Here is a 21,361-nt window from a genome sequence, read left to right as displayed (position 1 = left end):
TGAATCAAGCAGTGAGCTGTTGTGTAAACTGTGCAGGGTTTTCATCCTGAATCACTCGCACTGCTGTCATCAGAACTGTCAGCTCATCACTGTTTTTGCTCCTCGGCATCATCATTTGACTTTCTAATTTCGTCTCCATGACTAGATCTTCTTCTGCTTCTTGCATGTGTTCGTCACCCTTTCAGCTCGTCCTCCTCCCTCCATTTTTCACCGAATTGATCCCTGCTTGTCCTTCACTCCTCCGTCTGAGCATCATTCTCATGCTCACCCCTTCCCCAGCGACCTGTGAACACTTCAGTTCTAGCACGTGGCGCAGTGTTCTGTTGTTGTCTCCTGCCCTGCCCATTCAGTCTGCGAGCACGCTGCGCTGGCCACACTGTGGTTCCTGGAAAAAGCCAGGCATTTCTTCCCTCTTCCCTCACATGTCCATGCGGTAGCGCCTGCTCTTTGTCTCTGCTCACACAGAGCCTCGTCAGCGAGCCGTGTTCTGACAACCCCAGACTTCTGACTACTCCAGAGCGCTCCCTCGTTTACCCCGTCCCTTTCTTGCTTTTCCTCCAAGGCGCTTGCCGCATCTGATGTACTGTATATTTGAATTACTGATTAAAATCGATTACCTCAGTCTCTTTACTAGAACGTAAGTCTCATAAAATCAGGGATTTTGTTCCCTGGCACATCCCTAGTTGCCCAAAACAGGGCTTGACGTGTAATGTAGTTATGTATAATTATTGAATGAATGAATCATCAGTTACTTCTCTCTCCCTCGTATACAGTAAACTCCTTGAGAGCAAGAAACATGTTTTAGTTCTTATATTCCTGGCATTCATAAAAACCCAGCGGGAGACTGGAAAACTGTCATTTCAGTGGCTATATGCCTTCGGCTGAGATTAATACTAACCCTTTCTATATTAGGTACTGGGGTTGTGTTCAGAAGGGTATTGTGTTGTAGAGAAATTAAAATATTCATTTACCCTTCGGGTTCTTGGCTGGGACTTCTACAAACAAAAGACAGGTTATTAAGAGAAAGGTATACAAATTTATTTAATATAAGTTTTATGTGACACAGGAGCCTTCATAAGGAAATAAAGTCCAAAAGAAGTGTTAAACCTGAGCATTTTTTTGCTAAGTTTGATAAAGAGGGAAGAGTCGTGGGAAATTATGGTAGGACCTGGGGGAAGCTTATCACGGCCTGTTTGTTCAGATTCCTCTTGGTGTTCCTCCATCTTTGGAGGTGAAGATGTTCCTTTCCTCCAGGTGTAGGGAGGCTCCTCTCATGAGGGTCTTAAAACTTGCTTGAGGAGCTCAGAGTCCTTCCTGCAGATGCCATTTCTCAAATTACTTCAGCTTAACAATAGTCAGTGTGCCAAGATGCCACATTTTAGGGGAACATGCTCTGAGCGCCATCAGTTGCTGTGGTCAAATTAGAGTGAAACAAAAGCAATAAATACCTTTGGTGGCTTTATTCTTTCATAGAAGTGGCTGTCAGAAATAGTGTCTTGCATACACTTTCTTACACATACATATACACGCTCCCTCATTAGTAGGTATTTTTATTAGGACTTAGGAGACTTTATATATATAGGGCTGATTTAATGTTAGACCTTTATTGCACATAATATTAAGAAAGGAAAAAAATCCCTTTGTGTTAGATTCTGCCTCATACCCACAAAGGGCATCGTGTGCTTTTTGCTGTCCTTCCTAGACATAGCATGTTACATCATAAGGCTCTTCTCCACTTTAACTCTGGACTTCCTCTTAGGAATCGGAGAAGATCATTGCTGAGCTGAATGAGACCTGGGAAGAGAAGCTGCGTAAAACAGAGGCCATCAGAATGGAGAGGTCAGCAAGTTAAGCTCTCGGGTTGTCTGCACATTCTCAGGGGAACTGGGATTCCTTTTATAGAAGGAGAAGTTGAGCTGGAAGTAAAAATGAAGGGCCCCCTCACCAACCACAGAACAGAACAGAACTCAGCCTGCTTTGGGCCTTCCCCCAGCGGAGCTTACACAGTCAGATGTTCTCTAGGGAGTCCTGTGCTCATTACCATACTGCACGGTGTTCGGTGTCCATGTCAAATGGAAGACATCAAAGGATAGAGGGTTTTGGGTTTTTTTAAAAACATTTTATTTTTTTAGAGTGGGGGAGGGGCAGAGGGGGAGAGAGAATCCCAAGCAGGGGATGAATATACCTTAAAAAAAGGTCAGGCCTGTCTTCCCCCTTCATGGAAGATGAAGTGGAAGTGAGTGCTGGTGTATTGATGCAGTGGATGGATCAGACAATTAGAATACTCTTATTATAGGGATTGTTGAATCAATATGTTGGGCACGGGAACATCATGTTTATAGACAGTCTTCATATATCCAAGTTACTTTCTGATTGCTTTCTTAGATTTTGAAGAAATCGTTCTTGAGCTTAAGGAATGGGCTTAAGGAATATCCCTGTCTTCCTTTTTTTACATTAATAGACCTATTATTTATGAATTACTGTCTGCCTCCAAAGTCAGATGAGACAAAGTTCTTATTTGGGTGAATACAACTTCACCTAACATGGGAACAGAACTTATTTTGAATGTGCTGTTTCCCTTGAATTCTCACGAATGATGGGATAGACAGATTTTTCACATTTGTATTACTGACGCAGACAGTAGTTTTGCTCTGCATGCTTTACTTTCCAGTTCATAGGAGACTGATTTAATTGACATTTTGGTATTGGTATTCTGATGTGCTTGTTGTTTTTCTAGAGAGGCCTTGTTGGCTGAGATGGGAGTGGCCATTCGTGAAGACGGAGGAACCCTGGGAGTTTTTTCACCTAAGAAGGTAGGAAACTGTTGTGAAACTCAACCCAACAGAAGCACTTCCTATTTGTCTTGGTCACTGAGGCACTTCTGGTCTTTTCGGGGCTGGCCCCTCCTCCCTTCATTTTATCTTGAGATTTGGCTTAATTTCAGACGTTTCTGGTTTCATCGTAAAGTACAGGGGCAGCCTATTTCTAAAATGCCTATCGTGTTTGCTTTTTACAGAATAAAACCCACGGCAGTAAATCTAACTTTCGGTCACGATTCAGTATGTTTACTCGTCTGCAGTGTTGCTTTCTCTTAAATTCCCAGCCTCTCTCCTAGCACACCTTGCTTCAGTTTGGCTACTCTTTCCATGTAGATTTTCCCACAGATGCCCGCAGCCCTGATTTATAACTCTTTGGAAGCAATTTCAGCTGTTCAGGTTTGTGTAGAAAAATACCACGCAAGTTTGTCTCTGTAGTTTGTGTTACAGACAACCATTATAACTGAGTAAAAGCAATTCCTGTCCTCACCCTTCTAGCCTCCTCTGCTCCTTTCTTCGTTTTGTTTTTTTTTTTTTTTTTTTTTTAATGACTCCAGTAGTTACCCTCACACTTACGTAATCTTAGTTGTTAGGTAGTAGATACCTTGTAGCTAATTAGAATAGTAAGGTAGGTTTTGTTTTTTGGGGGTTTTTGGTTTTGTTTTGTTTTACTAAGTTGCTTCCTAGTTATTCTTAGATATTGGAAAACTATTATAAGGTAATTATTTTTGTGTGCTTCTTATATGACAATAAGAAAACATACATTGATTTACAAAGCAAATATATTCATGCTGGTAATAAAGAGTTCTTCGTTTCGGGTGACCCCAGCTTGGCTGTCAAAGACTTACAGTGTTCTGCAGGGTCTGATGGTGATCTCTCTAGGTTGGCATAGATGGGCGCGGGGGCTTCCATTTTTGTTTTTATGGGATAGGAAATATTCATGGTTTTTACTAGGATTCTTTAGGTTTGCTTTTTCTGTCAAGGTCACATAACTTTTTTTTTAAGAATTCCATTGCATTATTTTCAACAAAGAAGATTGTTTTAAAGACATTTTCGGTACACACTGTAGAGCTAGAATCATAAAAACAGTATTTTGTATGCCTGTATTACCAGCGGTCTGTGATTTTCAGTTTAATAGTGTTTCCTTCAGGGAGGCATTATTTATTGAGATAGCATACTTAGGATTGTAGCATACTTAGGATTTTAGCAGTTATAGGTTTGATCAGGTTTGTGCCTTTGTGTATATTGAGATTTTACAACATCTTTGAGTGTTAAGAACTATATGGAAAATTTTTGTAACGACTTGTAAAACTATGGCATTTAACACAAGTCATAAATAATTTATGTAAGTGTTGTGATAGAAACAGCATGGAATTCCACACTGAGATCTCTGTTTCAAAGCATTTTCTTACTTTAATTTTATGCATCTTGTTTTAACTTTCTAGACTTCCTCAGGAAAGGAAGGGATACACCACTGGCTACACCTAAATTCAGTTTTAGAACCTGTTTCTGATGTGTTAACTTGATTGTGGTAATCATTGCATGATGTATATGTATATTAAATTGACACATTCGACACCTTAAAAAAATCATGTTGTACAACCTAATTGTATACAGTCTTTACTTGTCAATCATATCTCCATAAAACCTGGTTGGAGGGAAATACTTTTAAGGCAGGGGGTAAACAGGCAAACTCTGTTTCCAATATTCCCTTTTTCTGAGGCGTCATGATGGGCTTTAAAGAACATTGCCCACAGAGGGCCTTGACTTTCTCAAACCAGCAGAGCTCTTAAACTACAGACACAGATGCTGATGTAGGATTTTTTCTAATTTGTTTAATCGTCTTTCTCATTACCTGTTCTTAACCCTCTCATCTGATTCTTCTTTCATTTTTCCACATTTGCTGGCACTGTCTTGAGTAGATTTTGACCCCAAGACCATGTGACTTATTTTTGGATTCCAGTGGGGTATTCTCACCAAAGAAGGTTGGTTTTTCAAAGATTTTAGAAATATTAGAGTTAGATGAAGAGGATTTTTACAAGAAGTGTATATTGTTGAATGTCAGTAATTTTAATTTCTTCTTTAAGGTAAAGACTAATAAACTAAAGACAATAACTGGGACCATGGAAGAAGCGATAAAAATTTTAGAGGGAAATACCAGGGGATGTGGGGACATTTTTTTTTTTTTTAAGATGTATTTATTTTAGGTGGAGGACGTGAGAGAATCTCAAGCAGACTCCATACCGAACACCGAGCCCAATGCGGGGCTCGATCCCTCAACTCTGAGATCATGACCCGAACCAAAACCAAGAGTTGGATGCTCAACTGACTGTGCCACCCAGTCACCCCATTTTTAAAAGCATTTTTATAGGGGTGCCTGGGTGGCTTAGTGGGTTAAGTGTCTGCCTTCAGCTCAGGTCATGATCTCAGGATCCTGGGATGGAGGTGCGCCCCCCCCCCCCCCCCGCATTGGGCTCCCTCCTTGCCAGGGAGTCTGCTTCTCCCTCTGTGCCTCTCCCCCTGCTTGTGCTCTCTCTATCACTATCTCTCTCTCTCTCATGAATAAATAAAATCTTGAAAAATTTTTAAAAATAAAGCATTTTTATAAAGTAAATGAAAAATTAAGTATTTCTGGAGATTGTAGGAAGATAATTTTCCCTCTACTATTTTGAGTTCTTGGCTGAGAGCCCTGTAATAAAAGGTTAATAAGAGAAAAAGAAAAATAAGCTTATTAACTTGTCTGCCTCTTGTATGTGTGGGAGCTACCCAAGGGAAAGTGAGTGACTCCCCAAGATGGCTTAGAATTCAGACTCAAATACCATCCTAGTATGGGGAGTGGGGATGTAGGCCTCTCAGGTGGCAATAAATGATTTTCAGGAAAGATGAAGGGGCCCTTGGGAGAATAGATGGGAGGTGTGATCGTTTGTGACAAAGTCTGTCTGAGTGTGGTGTCGACTTCTGGTTTCCTTTCCCGGGATATGAGTCCCTCCTCCCTGGTTGATGGACTCCCAAGGGGGCATGACAGCCGAGGCCATTTAGGAGGACCTGTCTTCAGGCAGGAGAGGGGGTTCAAAAAAAGCATCTCCCTGTGTTTGCTGTTTTTCAGGTGCCTTCAGCTCAAAATAATATGTCAAAGTGGCAAATGTTGGGGTGGGATATTTTGTTACCCTTCAAGATTTTTGTCCAGATAGTTACAAAAATTATGATTAACCCATCCAGAGAATCGTCCTGTCCTTATTTTTCTTTTGTATTCTTCATGCTTTGACCTTAATCAAGAATCGGATCTTGTTCTTTATCCCTGAACTCATGTTTTTAAATAGAATATATTAGTACAGTTAGCGAAGGCCTGAAGAGAGTGTTTTCTTTTTGTAGTGGAATTGCAGCTAGGAACTAGGAATAAAAGACATCCCTCTTCTAGGGACTGTGGATAATCCAGGAAGCCATTGGGCTCCTGTAGGTCACTGTTACTGTCACCACCCGCTCAGTGGTACGTGCTCCAAATTGATCATCTGTACCCTTTTTCAGACCCCACATCTTGTTAACCTCAATGAGGACCCACTAATGTCCGAATGCCTGCTTTATTACATCAAAGATGGAATTACAAGGTATATTTGTTTATTTTGGTCACTTACTGTTTTCTGTTCTCTTAAATGATTGAATAACTCCAGGGAAGTTGCTTGTTGAAAAATTTGTTATAATGATTTGCTGTTTTCCGTGTCTGAAATAACTACAACTATCCTGTCTGTCTTCCCAAATTACGTAAGTGCTTTAGCCATCTGAACCAGTTAACATGTAGTTTTCCCTAAAAACCCTAAGTAAAAAATTTTTTTTCTAACTTCTTATATGAATTCATTAGGGAGATTAGTTCACTTGTGTCTTTTTATAAAGCTGAGTGAGTTACATTGATGTGTCCTTGCTCCTTGGTTTCTTATTCTAATGTAGGGAGGTTGATCATATGTGAAAATAAAATTTGCAGTTGAAAGCCTCTAATAGAAAGAAGCGATACCTTTTTTGTACATACCAAAGAATATTCTTTGGGAGAAAGAGGTTCATTGTTTTCAGTGCTTTTTGTGTCTGAATTTCCCTGGGAAACACTTTCCCTTGTGTTCAGGGTTGGCCAAGCAGATGCTGAGCGGCGCCAGGACATCGTGCTGAGTGGGGCTCACATTCAAGAAGAGCATTGTATCTTCCGGAGTGAGAGAAACAACAGTGGCGACGGTGAGAGTTCCTGGCGTAGCTTTTCCAACAACCTTTTCATTCTATATTACTAGAAATCCCCAGGGCTTGCTGTCCCCCGTCTCTCTCAGTGATACTTTCTTGTACAATCTAATATTTGAAAATGGAGAAACCTGGCCTGCTTACAAATGCAGGGACAGACATAGCTATTTTACATGAAAATAGCCTGGACAAAAGGAGCCCTTTTGTAACTGCCAAGAACTGAGCGGGACATAGGCAATTAGGCTTGGTCTTGAATGTTAATTATTTAATAGACAAGTAAGAAAAGAACAAATATCCTGGGTAGTGGGAGATTTGAAGGACCTCTAATCTTAACCCAGAACTTATTTTTATCTAAAAGGGAAGAAATAGTCAATCTTGATTTTTGCCTGGGTTACTAACAAAACAATAATCTAATGGTATTTTTGTGCTATATGACTCATTCCTGTAATCAAAATATTAGCTGCTTTTGATCTTACGTTTCTGGTTAGTACCTGTATCTTAAGATTTCTGATGGTTTTCAGTTTTATGGACTGAGCTGTCAGATATCACCAAAACTAACATTTCCCATCTACTTCTGAGGTTTGTCAAATTCATTTAAATGTTTCTCTTAGCCACGCCCCTGGTTTTGATGCCCTGAAATGAACTGTCATGTAGACCCTCTGCCACTTGGTTGGTTGCAGGACTGTATTCTAGTTACTCGAATCCTCACGGTCATCTTCTTCCCGTTGTTTTATTCTAGTGGTTTGTGATGCTAATACTAATTTGTTCCTCTTAGTTATTGTGACCCTAGAGCCCTGTGAACGCTCAGAAACCTACGTAAATGGCAAGAGGGTGGCCCAGCCTGTTCAGCTGCGCTCAGGTGAGACTGGGAAAGTTGTTTTGTTTTGTTTTTTTAAAGTCCTTTGCTTCCCCCCCCCTTTTTTTTAAGATTTTATTCATTTATTTGAGAGAGAGTGCATGCAAGTTGGGGGAGGGACAAAGGGAGAAGGACGAAGCAGACTCCCTGTTGAGTGGGGAGCCCCACATGGGGCTCAATCTCAGGACCCTGAGATTGTGACCAGAGCTGAAATCAAGAATGCTTAACCAACTGAGCCTGAGACAACCAGGTGCCCCTGAGACTGGGAAAGGTTTGAAGTCTTCAGTAAAGAACACGTGGTTTGTGAGAGCAACTCTTTAATTTTTGACTGCTTGTTTAAAGACTGAAGTATGATAGTATTAGGATTTCTGTTCTTGTAAAACTCCAAAAGCTGTCTTTTTGCCTCAGGGAAAGGGAGGGAGAGTGAGATTATTAACCTAGATAGGTATACATTTTTTAAATGTATAAATGGCTTCTTAACTCTTTCTGTTTTGTGCTAGGAAACCGTATCATCATGGGTAAAAATCACGTGTTTCGTTTCAACCACCCGGAGCAAGCACGGGCAGAGCGGGAGAAGACTCCTTCTGCTGAGACCCCCTCTGAGCCTGTGGACTGGACGTTTGCCCAGAGAGAGCTTCTGGAAAAACAAGGGATTGATATGAAGCAGGAGATGGAGAAAAGGTAATGCACAAGTACACTGTGGCCCCCATGACCACCACCTCTTAAACATACAGTATATAACACTCATGGAACAGCCCAGTGATTTCACAATTCATTCTTTCCTCTCTTGTTTTCCTTTTCCTTCTAGACTACAGGAGATGGAGATCCTATACAAAAAGGAGAAGGAAGAAGCAGATCTTCTCTTGGAGCAGCAGAGACTGGTAGGAGTCCATCCTGAATCCTCTGTTAGGAAAAGGGCAGCTTGCTCTCATACCTTCCCTGTTCCACAGATGAGCACTCGCCCAATGGCTGGTCCAGCTTTCACTGATACCATATGCTATTCTCTCATTTCCTTAATGGAGAATGAACTTATGTCTCCTGGTAACCTTAGCCTGAAAAAGTATCCATAAAGGTACAGTTTTGTGCCTTTTATGTCTTAAAGTTAAATCTTTAGTTCTAGCAAAACCAAGTGCTTTTTGAGGAACTAGTGGGAGCCTTTCTGGTAGGCTTTGCCTCTTGATCGTGGTTTTTGAGAATGCATCAGTGATGATTCTTTTAATGATAATTATATTGAATATTGAATTTGGTGGGTGTTTGCCTTGGTTTTGTTTCTGATCACCTGATAGTACTAATTCTCTGCTCTTGGGCTGACTTGGGGATTTTTCTTGTGCTGGGCAGACTTTTTTTTTTTTTTTTTCTTTTTCTTTTTCTTTTTTTAGTTAAACTGTGTCTAAAAGTGTTGCTGCACAGTTGCATGTGTTAATCCTTTTCTGTTCCCTGCATGGAGTCTGAATTCTCAGTAAGGGTCTCCGTGGCGTGTGGGATGACAGTGGAAGCAGGGTCTACACAACCAACTCAGTTAGTAGAAAGAAGCCTGGTTTCTCCAGGCTGAGAGAGATGTGAGTGAGCAGCTGAAAAGTTGGTTTAAGGTTGCAGCTTATAATGCTAATGGGTTTAGCATTTTATGATGTAAATTGATTCTCTAAGTTTGATAGAAACTGAATCTCATGAATAAATAAGTTGACCCATTAGTTAGATTTTCATTTATAAAGCCATCCAGCTTTGGTTAACAAAGCCCTGGTTATAAAAAGCTGCTTCTTGGCATTCATTCGATGTGTAAGAAAAAGATATAATAAACCTTTGGGTACTGTGGATACAGTTTAGGATTTTTTAAGACTCAAAGACTTCTTGTAAGATAAGGGGGTATTAGGGAGAAAGCTGGGATACTGATTTCTTCCCTTAGCATAAAACATAGCATCTAAAATACTGTGTGTAAACTGCAGCCTTCTGGTCATGCTCTGCTTTGGAGAAGAAAGGCTGGTGCTAAATGGGCCAGAAATGCCAAGGGCTTGAGCAAAAGCTACCTTTTCCAGGGCCACTCATTTCTTAGGCCTGGCAGTGGGTTAAACCAGTCAGTTTGTTATCTTGGAAGCTATAGTGAAGTCCAAGAAAGAATAAATCAAGTATTTGGGGCAAGATAATAGCAGTGTTCAAATCCCTTTACGAGGCCTAGTTGACATTTAGTTTTTAATGAAAACAGAAGGATTTGACTACAGTGTGATTAGGAGCTTGAAAGGTTTGTGACACATGAGGAGCCTTTTATCTTAATAATGTACAATCTAATAACATGTCTCTGATGGTCTGTGACAGATCAGATGAGGACAGGTATCATTAAGTGTATATATCATTAACAGTAGTGCCTTGTATTTGTAGAGTGCTTTATAATTTACAGGGAGCTTTAACATCATCTTTTTTTTTTTTTTTAATTCCCAGAACAGCCCTCCTTGATAGGTGTGTGTGTAAATAAAATGAGTAATATTACCTCCAATTTATAGTTGAGGAAACCAAGGCTAAAAAATGCTGTCTTGCTCACTCTTAAACACCTGTTAAGTCATGGGTCTGAGGCTTAATCTTGGGGCTTCTGAATTGCTTCAGTTTTTTTTCTGTTCAGTATGAGCAGTGTTTCTTCACCAGCTGGGAGTCCTATTAAAATGCAGATGCTGATTCGGTGGGTCTGGGGTGGGACCTGAGAGTCTTCATTTCTAACAAGCTCCCAGGTGGTGCCAGTGCTGCTGCTCCCAAGACCAGCCTTTGAATAACCAGGTGAGAAAGACTGATGATGGCTGGTGCTCTCCATAACCAAGAGCTGATGATCATTCTTTGCTCTGAAATAAAGATGATGACCATCAAATAAAGAGAAAGTAAATGTCTCTAAGACATACTGAGTTTCCAGGGGACATAGTTAGTCTGCAAGTGATAAGGTTCTGGATGTCCTATGTTCTGTGTATCTGAAAGCAAGCTAGGATTTCAAGAGCAGCTACTTAAAGTAAGAAGGTTTCTTTCCTCCCCTAAGTCGAACTGTCTGTTCCACTCAGATTTCTTGTCCTCCAGAGGAATTGATTTCTAATGCCTTAGCCTGAAGAATATCTAGCAGTAACAATACTGAATGGAAAATGTATTTTTATGACCCTGTATTGGTCGACCAACAACAGATACATTTTGAATGCACCCTATGAAAATAACACTGAGAGGATACAAAGGCGTAATTACTCAGTAAATATGTATTTAATATTTTATGTAATCATTTTTGCATAATGACAACATTAAAAAATGGAATTCAGGCTCATGACTTTTCGATTATGATAGTTCCCCGAATGCGTCATATTGTCGCACTGCTGCACATTCTCTTCTAGTTAGTGCTCTATTACACACCTGGTCCTTTCTGTGCCTGCTTTTTCACCTGTGTCTTTTAGGTACCTTCTTTCTTCTATCTGCACAAGCTTCTTGCAGAGTCTCTTCAGGAGGCCTTTGCATTGGGATTTAATGAAAACCGAAGCATCATTTAGTGACTTGAATTGGCCAGACCTGAGTAGTTTTTCCAACCCTGTAATAAGTGAATCTAAATATCTTTAAATCTTTTTTGCCATGAGATAGGGTGTACGTCTTGGCACATAGATTTTGCATACAGAATTTTTAATATCGTAGTCAGTATGTGATATGGGGGCTATAAGGAGAACCTATTCTATAAAGACAATATAGTAGTATTTTATTTTATCTTACTTTATTTTCTTTATTGGGGGGGTTCGGGAGGAGCAGAGGAGAGAGAGAGAATGTTAAGCAGGTTCCACGCCCAGCGTGGAGCCTGATGTGGGGCTTAATCTCACAACCCTGAGATCATAACCTGAGCCAAAATCAAGAGTTGGATGCTTAACTGACTGAGCCACCGAGGCGCCCCCAATGTGACAGTATTTTAAAAAGAGTGAAAATTATGGCCACTTAATTTAATTAGACTTTCTTATTTATTTATGTTTTATTTTAGAGTTTAAAGACCTAATCTCTGTCTCTCAAGCATGATATGAAAGCAGTGACTAGAATATTTGCTATTTTGTAGATTAGGTAGTATTCATTTCATCCTTGAGCAATCTTGAAAAGAAAAGAAGCTGGGTGGGGATACAGTGATAGTTGTCAGTTACGTCAGAACAGTCAGAGTATATTATGTTATGTAAAACTTAGTTTATACGTACTGGTAAGACGACCTTTTTTAGGAGTCAGACACATTTTTTCCTCTAATGTTTATTTATGTCCTCCTTTTCTTTTTTTTTAAGATTTTATTTATTTATTTGACAGAGAGAGAGACAGCAAGAGAGGGAACACCAGCAGAGGGAGTGGGAGAGGGAGAAGCAGGCTTCCTGCTGAGCAGGGAGCCCGATGTGGGGCTCGATCCCAGGACCCTGGGATCATGACCTGAGCCGAAGGCAGACACTTAACGACTGAGCCACCCAGGCGTCCCTATTAATGTTCTCTTTTATCACTTCAGATTAGACATTCTGAGGTTTAAACTAAAAATGAAAATAATAGTGTAGTAGAGTCTATAAATTAAACTCTTTCTGCTTTTTATTAAATTTCCAACTAGGTAGGGCTTATAAATGGACTTAGTACCCATTTATAGACCAACAGAAATAATACAGATCAACACCTCCAAATTCAGGGATCAATTTATTGTCATTATTGTTAAAATTTATTATTTAGAAATAACTGTTCATAGAAAGTAACTGTACATAGGAATCTTTGGCCTAGAAAGCAAGATACCATTTACTAGAGATAATTTTGGTGATCACAGCCAAGTAAAAGAGAGTATTAGATTTTTTTTTTTTTTTTTTAGCTAGACTATCCTGAACTACTCTTCTAAGTGAATAGTTTCTTTTCCAAGGAACTTGTTTCCTGAATAGAAATTCTTTCTTAAGCCTTCCTTAATTCCACAGGGAATTCTAAATCTAACATTGTTTTCGTGTAGATCCAGCATTGCTTTCATGTTATAAAGATGCGCTTGTGTTATTTAAGAACAACTGATTATTATCCAGATAGCCCGTTAGTTGGACAGTCAGGCTGCTGTTTTGTTTTTGTTTTTAAGATTTTATTGATTTATTTGAGAGAGTGAGAGAGCGGCAGAGGGAAAGGGAAAAGCAGGCTGCCTGCTGAGCAGGGAGCCCAACTCAGGTCTCAATCCCAGGACCCTGGGATCATGACCTGAGCCAAAGGCAGGAGCTTAACTGACTGGGCCACCCAGGCGCCCCTGGGCTACTGTTTTACTTGGGCCTAAAACAGAAGTAAAACAGCAGCCTGACTGCCCAACTTAAGTTTTTAAAAAATGGTTAAGTGCAAACATAGCCGGAAAGACAGAATTAGAGACAGCGTATTAGAGTAGATCTATTTTACATAAGCAGAATATAATCTTTCTGTTTTATGTGCTAATAGGAAGAGTTGTCACTTAAAGTGATACTCCTCAAATAGCTAGAAATGCCAGGGGTTTTCGTAGATAGAAAACATCTTTAGGTCATCTTTATTAAAATGTTGCTTGGGGAATTTTAAATGATGATTAATGAAAGTATATTTGCCTAGCTTAATTTATGTTCTGGAAACCTCTTAAAATTTTGGAGGTGAAGTGTATATTGGTTTACAGTGTGTGAAAACAAAAAAGCAGAGCCATTATGAGGATCCTTTTTTTATGCTTCCTTGTTCTCTGGATCACAAACGTTAATTGTACAAATGTAGCGCATCGATTTAGCATGACAAGAAAATAGTAAATCCAGTGTATGCTCCTGGAAGGACTAGTTTCAAAACTCACTTGTCTTCTAGAAAACACAGTTTGGTTGGTAAGAACCCCATGTATTCTGTAATAGGGATTCATTTTTAACATCATCCCTGTTTGACTGCTTCTTTTTCTACCTTCTCCTCTTCTAACTTTTTTCTAGGGCTGCTCTTTTTAGTAAAGCTAAACAAAACGTGGCATCCTACAGCCTTACTAACCTTTGTTAATCCGCCTGCTCGTCACATCTTGTATGGCATCTGTGCTCACTCATGGGGGAAAGAGTTTCTGGAAGAAGCAACAGCAATAACCAAGGCAAATGTGGGGACATGGCTGCATGCGGTGTTAGCATGTGTGGGGCGTAGGTTTTACTGCATTTCCACAGGATGGTGGAGGTGTTACTTCACAGCATTTTGTTAATAACTTCACATGACCTTAGAGGGAAAGGTCACTCTATCAATCCTCCTAAGAAATTGGATTGCAGATTTCATCACCTAAGCCAGAAAGTGGGAATTCACGTTAGTGTTACTAAAAAAGCAAATCTTTATATTAATGCCATATATATATATTACATAAGTCTTGATAAACTTACACACCACTTAGGGGGTTTTTTGTTTTATCTTTTTTTTTTTTTTTTTTTTAGTTTTATTTATTTACTTATTTTTTTGGTTTTGGCTTTAAATTTGGTTAAGGCTTTTTTGCTTGTTTTTTTCTTCAATTTGATTTTCCTTTTTTACATTTTAATTTTGGTTATTTTGGGGCCATTTTTTGATTTTGTTTTTCCAAAGGACGCGGATTCTGATAGCGGGGACGATTCTGACAAGAGGTCCTGTGAAGAGAGCTGGAAACTGATTACTTCTCTGAGAGAAAAGCTACCTCCCAGCAAGTTGCAAACGATTGTTAAAAAATGTGGCCTCCCTAGCAGTGGGAAGAAACGAGAGCCAATTAAAATGTATCAAATCCCCCAAAGAAGGCGCCTGAGTAAAGATTCCAAGTGGGTCACCATCTCAGATCTTAAGATTCAGGCTGTAAAAGAGATATGCTATGAGGTTGCGCTCAACGATTTTAGGCACAGTCGGCAGGAGATTGAAGCCTTGGCCATTGTTAAGATGAAGGAGCTTTGTGCCATGTATGGGAAGAAAGATCCCAATGAGCGGGACTCCTGGAGGGCAGTGGCCAGGGATGTCTGGGACACTGTTGGTGTAGGGGATGAGAAGATTGAGGACGTGATGGCCAGTGGTAAAGGTGGAACTGATGTAGATGACCTCAAGGTTCATATTGACAAGCTGGAAGATATTTTGCAAGAAGTCAAAAAGCAAAATAACATGAAAGATGAGGAAATAAAAGTCCTAAGAAACAAAATGCTCAAAATGGAGAAAGTCTTGCCACTGATTGGATCTCAGGAACAGAAAAGCCAAGGAAACCACCGAGCAAAGGAGCCTGTTGGTGCTGGTGTCAGTAGCAAGTCTGAAAATGACGGAAGCAGAGGGGACAGTGGAGAACTTGGGAAAGAAGAGCGTGTTTCCCAGCTGATGAATGGGGATCCAGCTTTCAGACGTGGACGTCTGCGCTGGATGAGGCAAGAGCAAATCCGCTTTAAGAATCTGCAACAGCAGGAGATAGCAAAGCAGCTTCGTAGGCAGAACGTACCTCATAGGTTCATCCCTCCTGAGAACCGCAAGCCCCGGTTCCCCTTTAAGAGCAACCCTAAACACAGAAACTCTTGGAGCCCTGGGACGCATATCATCATAACAGAAGATGAGGTCATAGAGCTTAGAATCCCAAAAGATGAAGACGGAAGGAAAGGAAATAAAGAGGAGAGCCAAGAAAAAGGGGGTAGAGCAACTTCTAAGGATCCCCAGTTACCATGGGGCGCTCAGGGCATGCGAAGTCAAGATCACATCCAAGTTAGCAAGCAGCATATTAACACTCAACAACAGCCACCTCAGTTACGCTGGAGAAGCAATTCTCTCAATAATGGCCAACCGAAAAGTACGCGCTGCCAGGCATCTGCCTCCTCAGAATCATTAAATTCCCACAGTGGTCAGCCCACTGCTGATCTGCAGACTTTCCAGGCGAAGCGCCATATTCACCAGCACCGTCAGTCTTACTGTAATTATAACACTGGAGGTCAGTTAGAGGGCAGTGCAGCCAGTTCCTTTCAGAAGCAGACGGACAAGCCCAACCACTGTAGCCAGTTTGTGACACCTCCAAGGATGAGGCGCCAGTTCTCGGCACCCAATCTCAAAGCTGGTCGAGAAACCACAGTGTAAATTACTGGACAAACTTGAAATCTTGGTGGAGGAAACAGGCAATGTTAGCTCATGATTTGAGTTGGTTCTAGCCTTGGCCTTGAGTTCCTACTCTTTACATTATGGTTTTAATGTTGCGTTCCTACAAATCCTAACTGATTTTAATATTGTTAAAACATAAAACACTGGTAGACATTTCAGCACCTCCCTTTTGTTTGTATGCCATAAATGGGCAGTTTCTGGAATTTTGGACAAAACACTGAGACCTCCCTTATTTTTCTGAGACTTTCCTCCTTTCTTGGTGCCTAGATAATACACTTACACAGACTGGTCTTGGTTTGGTGTAAGTTTGTTATGTTTTTATAATGCCTGTAAACTGATCTGATACCCAGAAAGCCCTGCCTCTTGGTTTATGCAGACATTCAAAAGGGGAATTTGATATACAGAATTAAGTGTCTATTAGTTCCCCATAAATGTTAGACATTAGTTTAATAACATTCGACTATGTGGACACAGCTTTGGATTTCTCATCCATGTCTGTTCCATCTTTAAATATAATTGGAATTTTCATAAGCCAAAACTAAATGTCTTCGGACAGAGTTTATAGTACACAGCTTTGCATCCTTCCGCAGAATTTCCCCATCTTCTTCTTCTACCATATTTTACATAGAACTGTTTCAGTAGGTTTGTTTGTGTTTTTCTTCTGAATGTATGTGTATGAAATTTGTCATAATACTGAAATCTTTAAATTGGCACCGTTTCTGGATTTGTTTGTAGTTTGCTTTTTGAAGTTTAAATTATCATTTCTCACATACACAGACACACACGTGCACAGATGCACACGCACACACACACTCTGAACCATTCACCAAAACCATGCCAACATAAATGCCAACAGAATACTTGTATGGCGCTTTGAGCGGTGTGTGTGAGTTCACAGGGAGGTTATTTGGTGGAGAGGGACGAGGTGGGACGTGGGGAGAAGGCCACAGCATATGGCTCTGTGCTGTTTATTTTCAGTAGATTGATGACATCATGAAATAAGTTAACTTTGGCTGGATTGAGAATAAAGGAGATGATGTATAATGAACGAGTCTTTGCGTAACAGTAGTAATGCTCGCAGATGCTCAAGCAAGGAGAGAAGTCCTGATGAACGTTTATTGTATCAATACCTCATTTTACCATGTCGTGGTCTCAGTTTGCCTCACTGGAGAATCCACTGAAAAAGATGGATATTAATGGGAAGAAAAGAATAGTTTTCTACATCCTTCCTCATCTCTTGAACTTATCAGCCACTTTTTTTAGAGGCGGTGTGAAGATCCAGAGATGTCTGTGATACTGCCTGATGGACGTCATTTTGACGACTCCTGTCAGTCACGGAGTCACCTGCCCAACACTTGTCTTCCAGACAGTGTGGAATTGCAGCCAACATAGCGAGTAGCGTTCAAGGAAGCCTTAAAGATCGTGATGATATGGTTTTCTTTTCCTTTGCGTGTGGGCTCTATGCCTAATTAGAACACATTATTTTTAATCATAGTTTTTTTTTTTATTTTTAGTGTTTTTGCTTCTAAGAAAATGCTTTCTTAATGCACAGAAAGTTGCTTCTGATTAACTTCGGGAATATTTTTGCTTTCGTAGCTAGAATGGTTCTAGTCTTCAGCTGAGGTTTTATGGCAGATTAGATAGATTAGACAGATTAGGGTGAATGATGTTATAATGGGTGGACTTAATTGAGACAATCCTGTACCATGTGGTTTGAATGAACTCACTAGGCTACTTCAGTCACTTCAGTGCATCTTGTGTAAGCCCCCAGTTGTTCTTCTTTATGATTCTTAGAAACAGATATATTAATTGTTCCTTTCCTGCAAAAAATTCATTCTCTATGACAGGTTTATCCTGCTATCTGAAAGTAGAGTGTTTGTTTCTGTGAAACCTTTCATAAGCTGAAAATGGTGTAAAGTGCAGAAGCCATTACCATTAATTTATATGGAAAAAATTTTTGAGGGTTCTCAGACTCAAAAAAATAACCTCTCTTAGGCTCTTCTGATACCTTATGACACATCTTGCTGATGGATGTGCAAAATAAATTGAGATAAAGCACAAATGCCTACAGACACGGTTCAGAGCTCTCGTGGCTGGATGCTGAGCTGCTGTGTGTCTTTCCCGGGGAAAGAGCTGGGCGGGACCACTAGCTGCTCGGGGTGTGCCCACTAGCTCTACACTGGCTCACTGCGGTTAGTAAAACAGGTACTAACATAGGGTCTTTCATAGAAGCAGTGTGGCTTAACACACTTTCAAAATGCAGGGGATACCTGTATTAATACTAGTAATAATTGACTCAGCTTTCAACTCCGTAGCAAAAGTGGGGTCTTGCTTCCCTAACTTGAAATACCATAGGATGGGCCTACATATTTTCATTTTTATGGTGGCCTTTTAATCTTCTTTTCCACTAAACAATGGGAATGAGTTTCTGCTGGTGATCAGGTGACATTATAGAATGAAAAGTAATGCAGCATTTTCATTTACAGATGTGGGTTGTGGTAAGCACTGTGCCCACACTGATATTCCAAAGAATTAGGTTTGTGTTTGTGCTTCATCCGCTGATCTAGGTGCCCCCAAACTGCTAAAATGTTAAGATCTCTAAAGGAGCCCTTAATGTCAGATGACCTGAAAGAAATGAACCAAGGTTGGATTGATTGCCACATATGTGCCCTCCTGCGTTTCAGAGCAGATGCTTATCTTAGAAAATAACTTTGGGTGAATAAAGTGACTTCATTGACTTTTTTACTAAATAAGCTACTAGTGCCATGCTTTTTTGAGCTATTGGTATAGCTTATATTATTTTGTTTGTTTTTAAATTTAACAGGATCTCTCCCTAAGCCTAAATACTATGTGACCAAAGAGAAATGGTCATTATTATATGATTGAAGTATTCATAGCTATTATCATAGAAAAATGGAGAAGGTGTGCTACTGAAATTATATAATGATCTGAAAATTATGAAAATGTGAAGGAGTGCTACTTAATTAGAATAATTTTGTATACCACAATGGTATTCCCTGAAGAGTTAAAGACATTCTGTTCATCTAATAAGTCTAAACCAAAGGGCTTTTCCTTTATTTTTGCCTCTAATCCTTTCTAGCGCTTCAGATTGTTTTCTCCATTCACTGGAAGTGCAATGAATGGGGATCGTTTATTCCGTTGAAGTGACTTGAAGTGACCTCTTGTGCTTTAGGTGCAGGTTGGTGCTGAAAACAAACACAACACAGCACAGTTTGCCACACTGATGTCTGCATTAAAGGCTGTCAGACTACAGGAAGTTACAGATTTCCTCTGGTCAGCTGCTGTACCCCTGTGCCCGACTGGTCCGTTGTAGACTTGCCTTAATGATTTGTTCAGAAGCCTGGGAGGAGGGGAAGCTGCCGTGTCCTGGTGTGGAAATGTCCCGTAGTGAAGACACCTTCTCAGGTGCAGTGTAGAGCCAATGTTTGTCTGAAACTGTTAGAGCCAGAGTCTGCATTAGGAGCAGTATTCATAATCGTCCAGTTTATCTCATCTTTCCAAGATTTCGAAATCTGCTCTCGATAACTTAGTTTGAACCACTCTAGGTTGTGAAATGTATTGGTTTCCTGCCATCATTACTGTAAAAAGAAGTTGTGAATCTTGTTCATGAACTATGGATTTCTCCCCCAATTTCTAAAATTAAATGCTTGAAGATTGTCCTTGAGTGTGAGATCTACCTTTTCAGAAAGGGAGAGTTAGTTTGTAATGTTAGATAATAAAGTCCTTGTTCAATAAAAGCTGAAACCATCTTTTAAGAGTGTGATTTCTCTCTGATGTGGGAAGGAGGAAAAGTGAAACAGGGTGGTGCTAATTAAGTCTGGTCTTGACTTTTATTTATTACTTTTTCATCGGAAGATGTTTGCAAACCAAATCTTTTTTTTTAATGTATTTCTGCATGAACTTGATTCATTTAAAGCTTTTGCTTCTGTTCCCTTTTCTGTTTATCAAAATTCTATCTTAAACAGGATCTTTACCCCCTACTTTATGCCACATTTTATTTAAATAAAGACTTGTCTAGTATAAGTTGAGTTTACCTTAGCTGTGTTTTCAGTCTTTTTATCATATAATCTGACGGTTTTTAAAATGAAATAGTATAGTTCCCTTCATATGGATAGAAACTGAATTTCTACAAAGCTTTCAGTAACAAAAAGAGAAGCTACTCTTTTTCCCTGGATTGCTGCTCTTCTCCACCCAGAGTATTCGTGGTGTGCTAGAGGTGACACAGGATAAAGCAGAAGAGTTTTCTGGAGTGGGCTATCAGTCTTAATGGTCATTTGGACATGACATTTTTTATACTGAAAAATGACACAATTGTGTATTATGGAGTAGAATACAAAATCTACACGAGTCTCTTTTTTCCCCCCTGTGAGTTTATGATATGAAATTTGGAACTTGAGAGAAATGTTATACTTGGATTGGTATGCTTCGGGGCTTATACTCTGTCCCTCAGGGTGCTTTGTATTTCTGTGCTTTTGGAGAAACTGGTAGAAAAGTTGCCAAGATCTGACTGACCATTTCTAGGGTGACACAGACGATTCCAGTGTAGTATGAGGTGTGCGGTGATAGTCGTGTTCCCAGGGGGAGGGTGGGGAAGGGTGTTTGAAGGAGGCGGCCCTGAACCAAGGGCAGAGTCCCAGAGTACAACTGGGAATTTATCAAGTGAAGAAGGGCAGGGTGAGAGAAGCGGCATGTCAGGTCCCACGAACTGTGAGTACCTGTGAGTAACCCGAGGTGGTCAGAACAGCAGCTGTGTGCCAGGGAGAGGTGACAGACGAGGAGGACTGGGGGAATCAGGGCCACATGATGGCATGCTAAGGAGTTGGGATTTTATCCTGAGTGTGATGGGAAGCTACCAAATGATTTCATACAGGAGGATTGCATGATTAGATTCACCTTTTAGAAATGGTTAAAGTTTGAGTTGGAAGGAGGCAAGTTCAAAGCCCAGTGACCCAGTTGAGAAGTTGCTGTATGGACTAAATTAGAAACTATACTTTCCAAAGGCAGGGACAAAGGAGAGAGGAAAAGACTCTGATTGGAGGTAGAATCAACAAATCAGTTTGTGGTGGGATAAACCCTGTGTGTACGCCCGAAAGGTGATGAATGCTCTCACGTGGATCATGGTTGGAAAGCGAGACCAAGAAGGCCCTGGGGGACTGCGAGAAAATAGGAGACACTCAGCTGTGTGAAGAGGTGTTGTGGGATCCTTGGGGGGAGAGGTCTGAGGCTGCATCTTCACATTGCAGCAGGTGGGGAGCAAGGTTAGGTGCTGACAAGAACCAGGGTGTGGCTACCTCCCTTCTGGCTATTGCTTGCTAATTATAATCTGCCCTTACAAGAGGAAGGCAATATTAGCAAAAGGAGCCGTCTCTAATGTCAAAAACAGACCTAACAAGAAACAAGAATGGTGACG

At 40.4% G+C, this 21,361-nt stretch overlaps 1 protein-coding gene across 6 annotated transcripts in view; it reads left to right on the top strand.

Annotated features, from left to right (window-relative positions):
- KIF1B (kinesin family member 1B) overlaps positions 1-21,361 on the top strand; it is a 135,312-nt gene that overhangs the window by 62,281 nt on the left and 51,670 nt on the right. For 5 of the 6 annotated variants that reach the window (XM_045776836.2, XM_045776840.2, XM_045776838.2 and 2 more), the window contains 7 exons: positions 1,760-1,839; positions 2,738-2,813; positions 6,342-6,421; positions 6,928-7,034; positions 7,810-7,893; positions 8,391-8,571; positions 8,699-8,771. In XM_045776836.2, coding sequence (XP_045632792.2) covers positions 1,760-1,839; positions 2,738-2,813; positions 6,342-6,421; positions 6,928-7,034; positions 7,810-7,893; positions 8,391-8,571; positions 8,699-8,771 — 681 coding nt within the window. Of the gene's footprint in view, positions 1-1,759; positions 1,840-2,737; positions 2,814-6,341; positions 6,422-6,927; positions 7,035-7,809; positions 7,894-8,390; positions 8,572-8,698; positions 8,772-14,424; positions 19,701-21,361 lie in introns of those variants that run through there. The other variant, XM_045776841.2, reaches the window with a different exon arrangement.

This window comes from Ursus americanus, chromosome 33 (assembly GCF_024610735.1).
Source record: "Ursus americanus isolate L20-20 chromosome 33, mUrsAme1.1.p, whole genome shotgun sequence".
NCBI classification, from domain to species: Eukaryota; Metazoa; Chordata; class Mammalia; order Carnivora; family Ursidae; genus Ursus; species Ursus americanus.
Note: the sequence above shows the minus strand (reverse complement) of the source record. Positions and strands in the feature narration are given on the sequence as shown.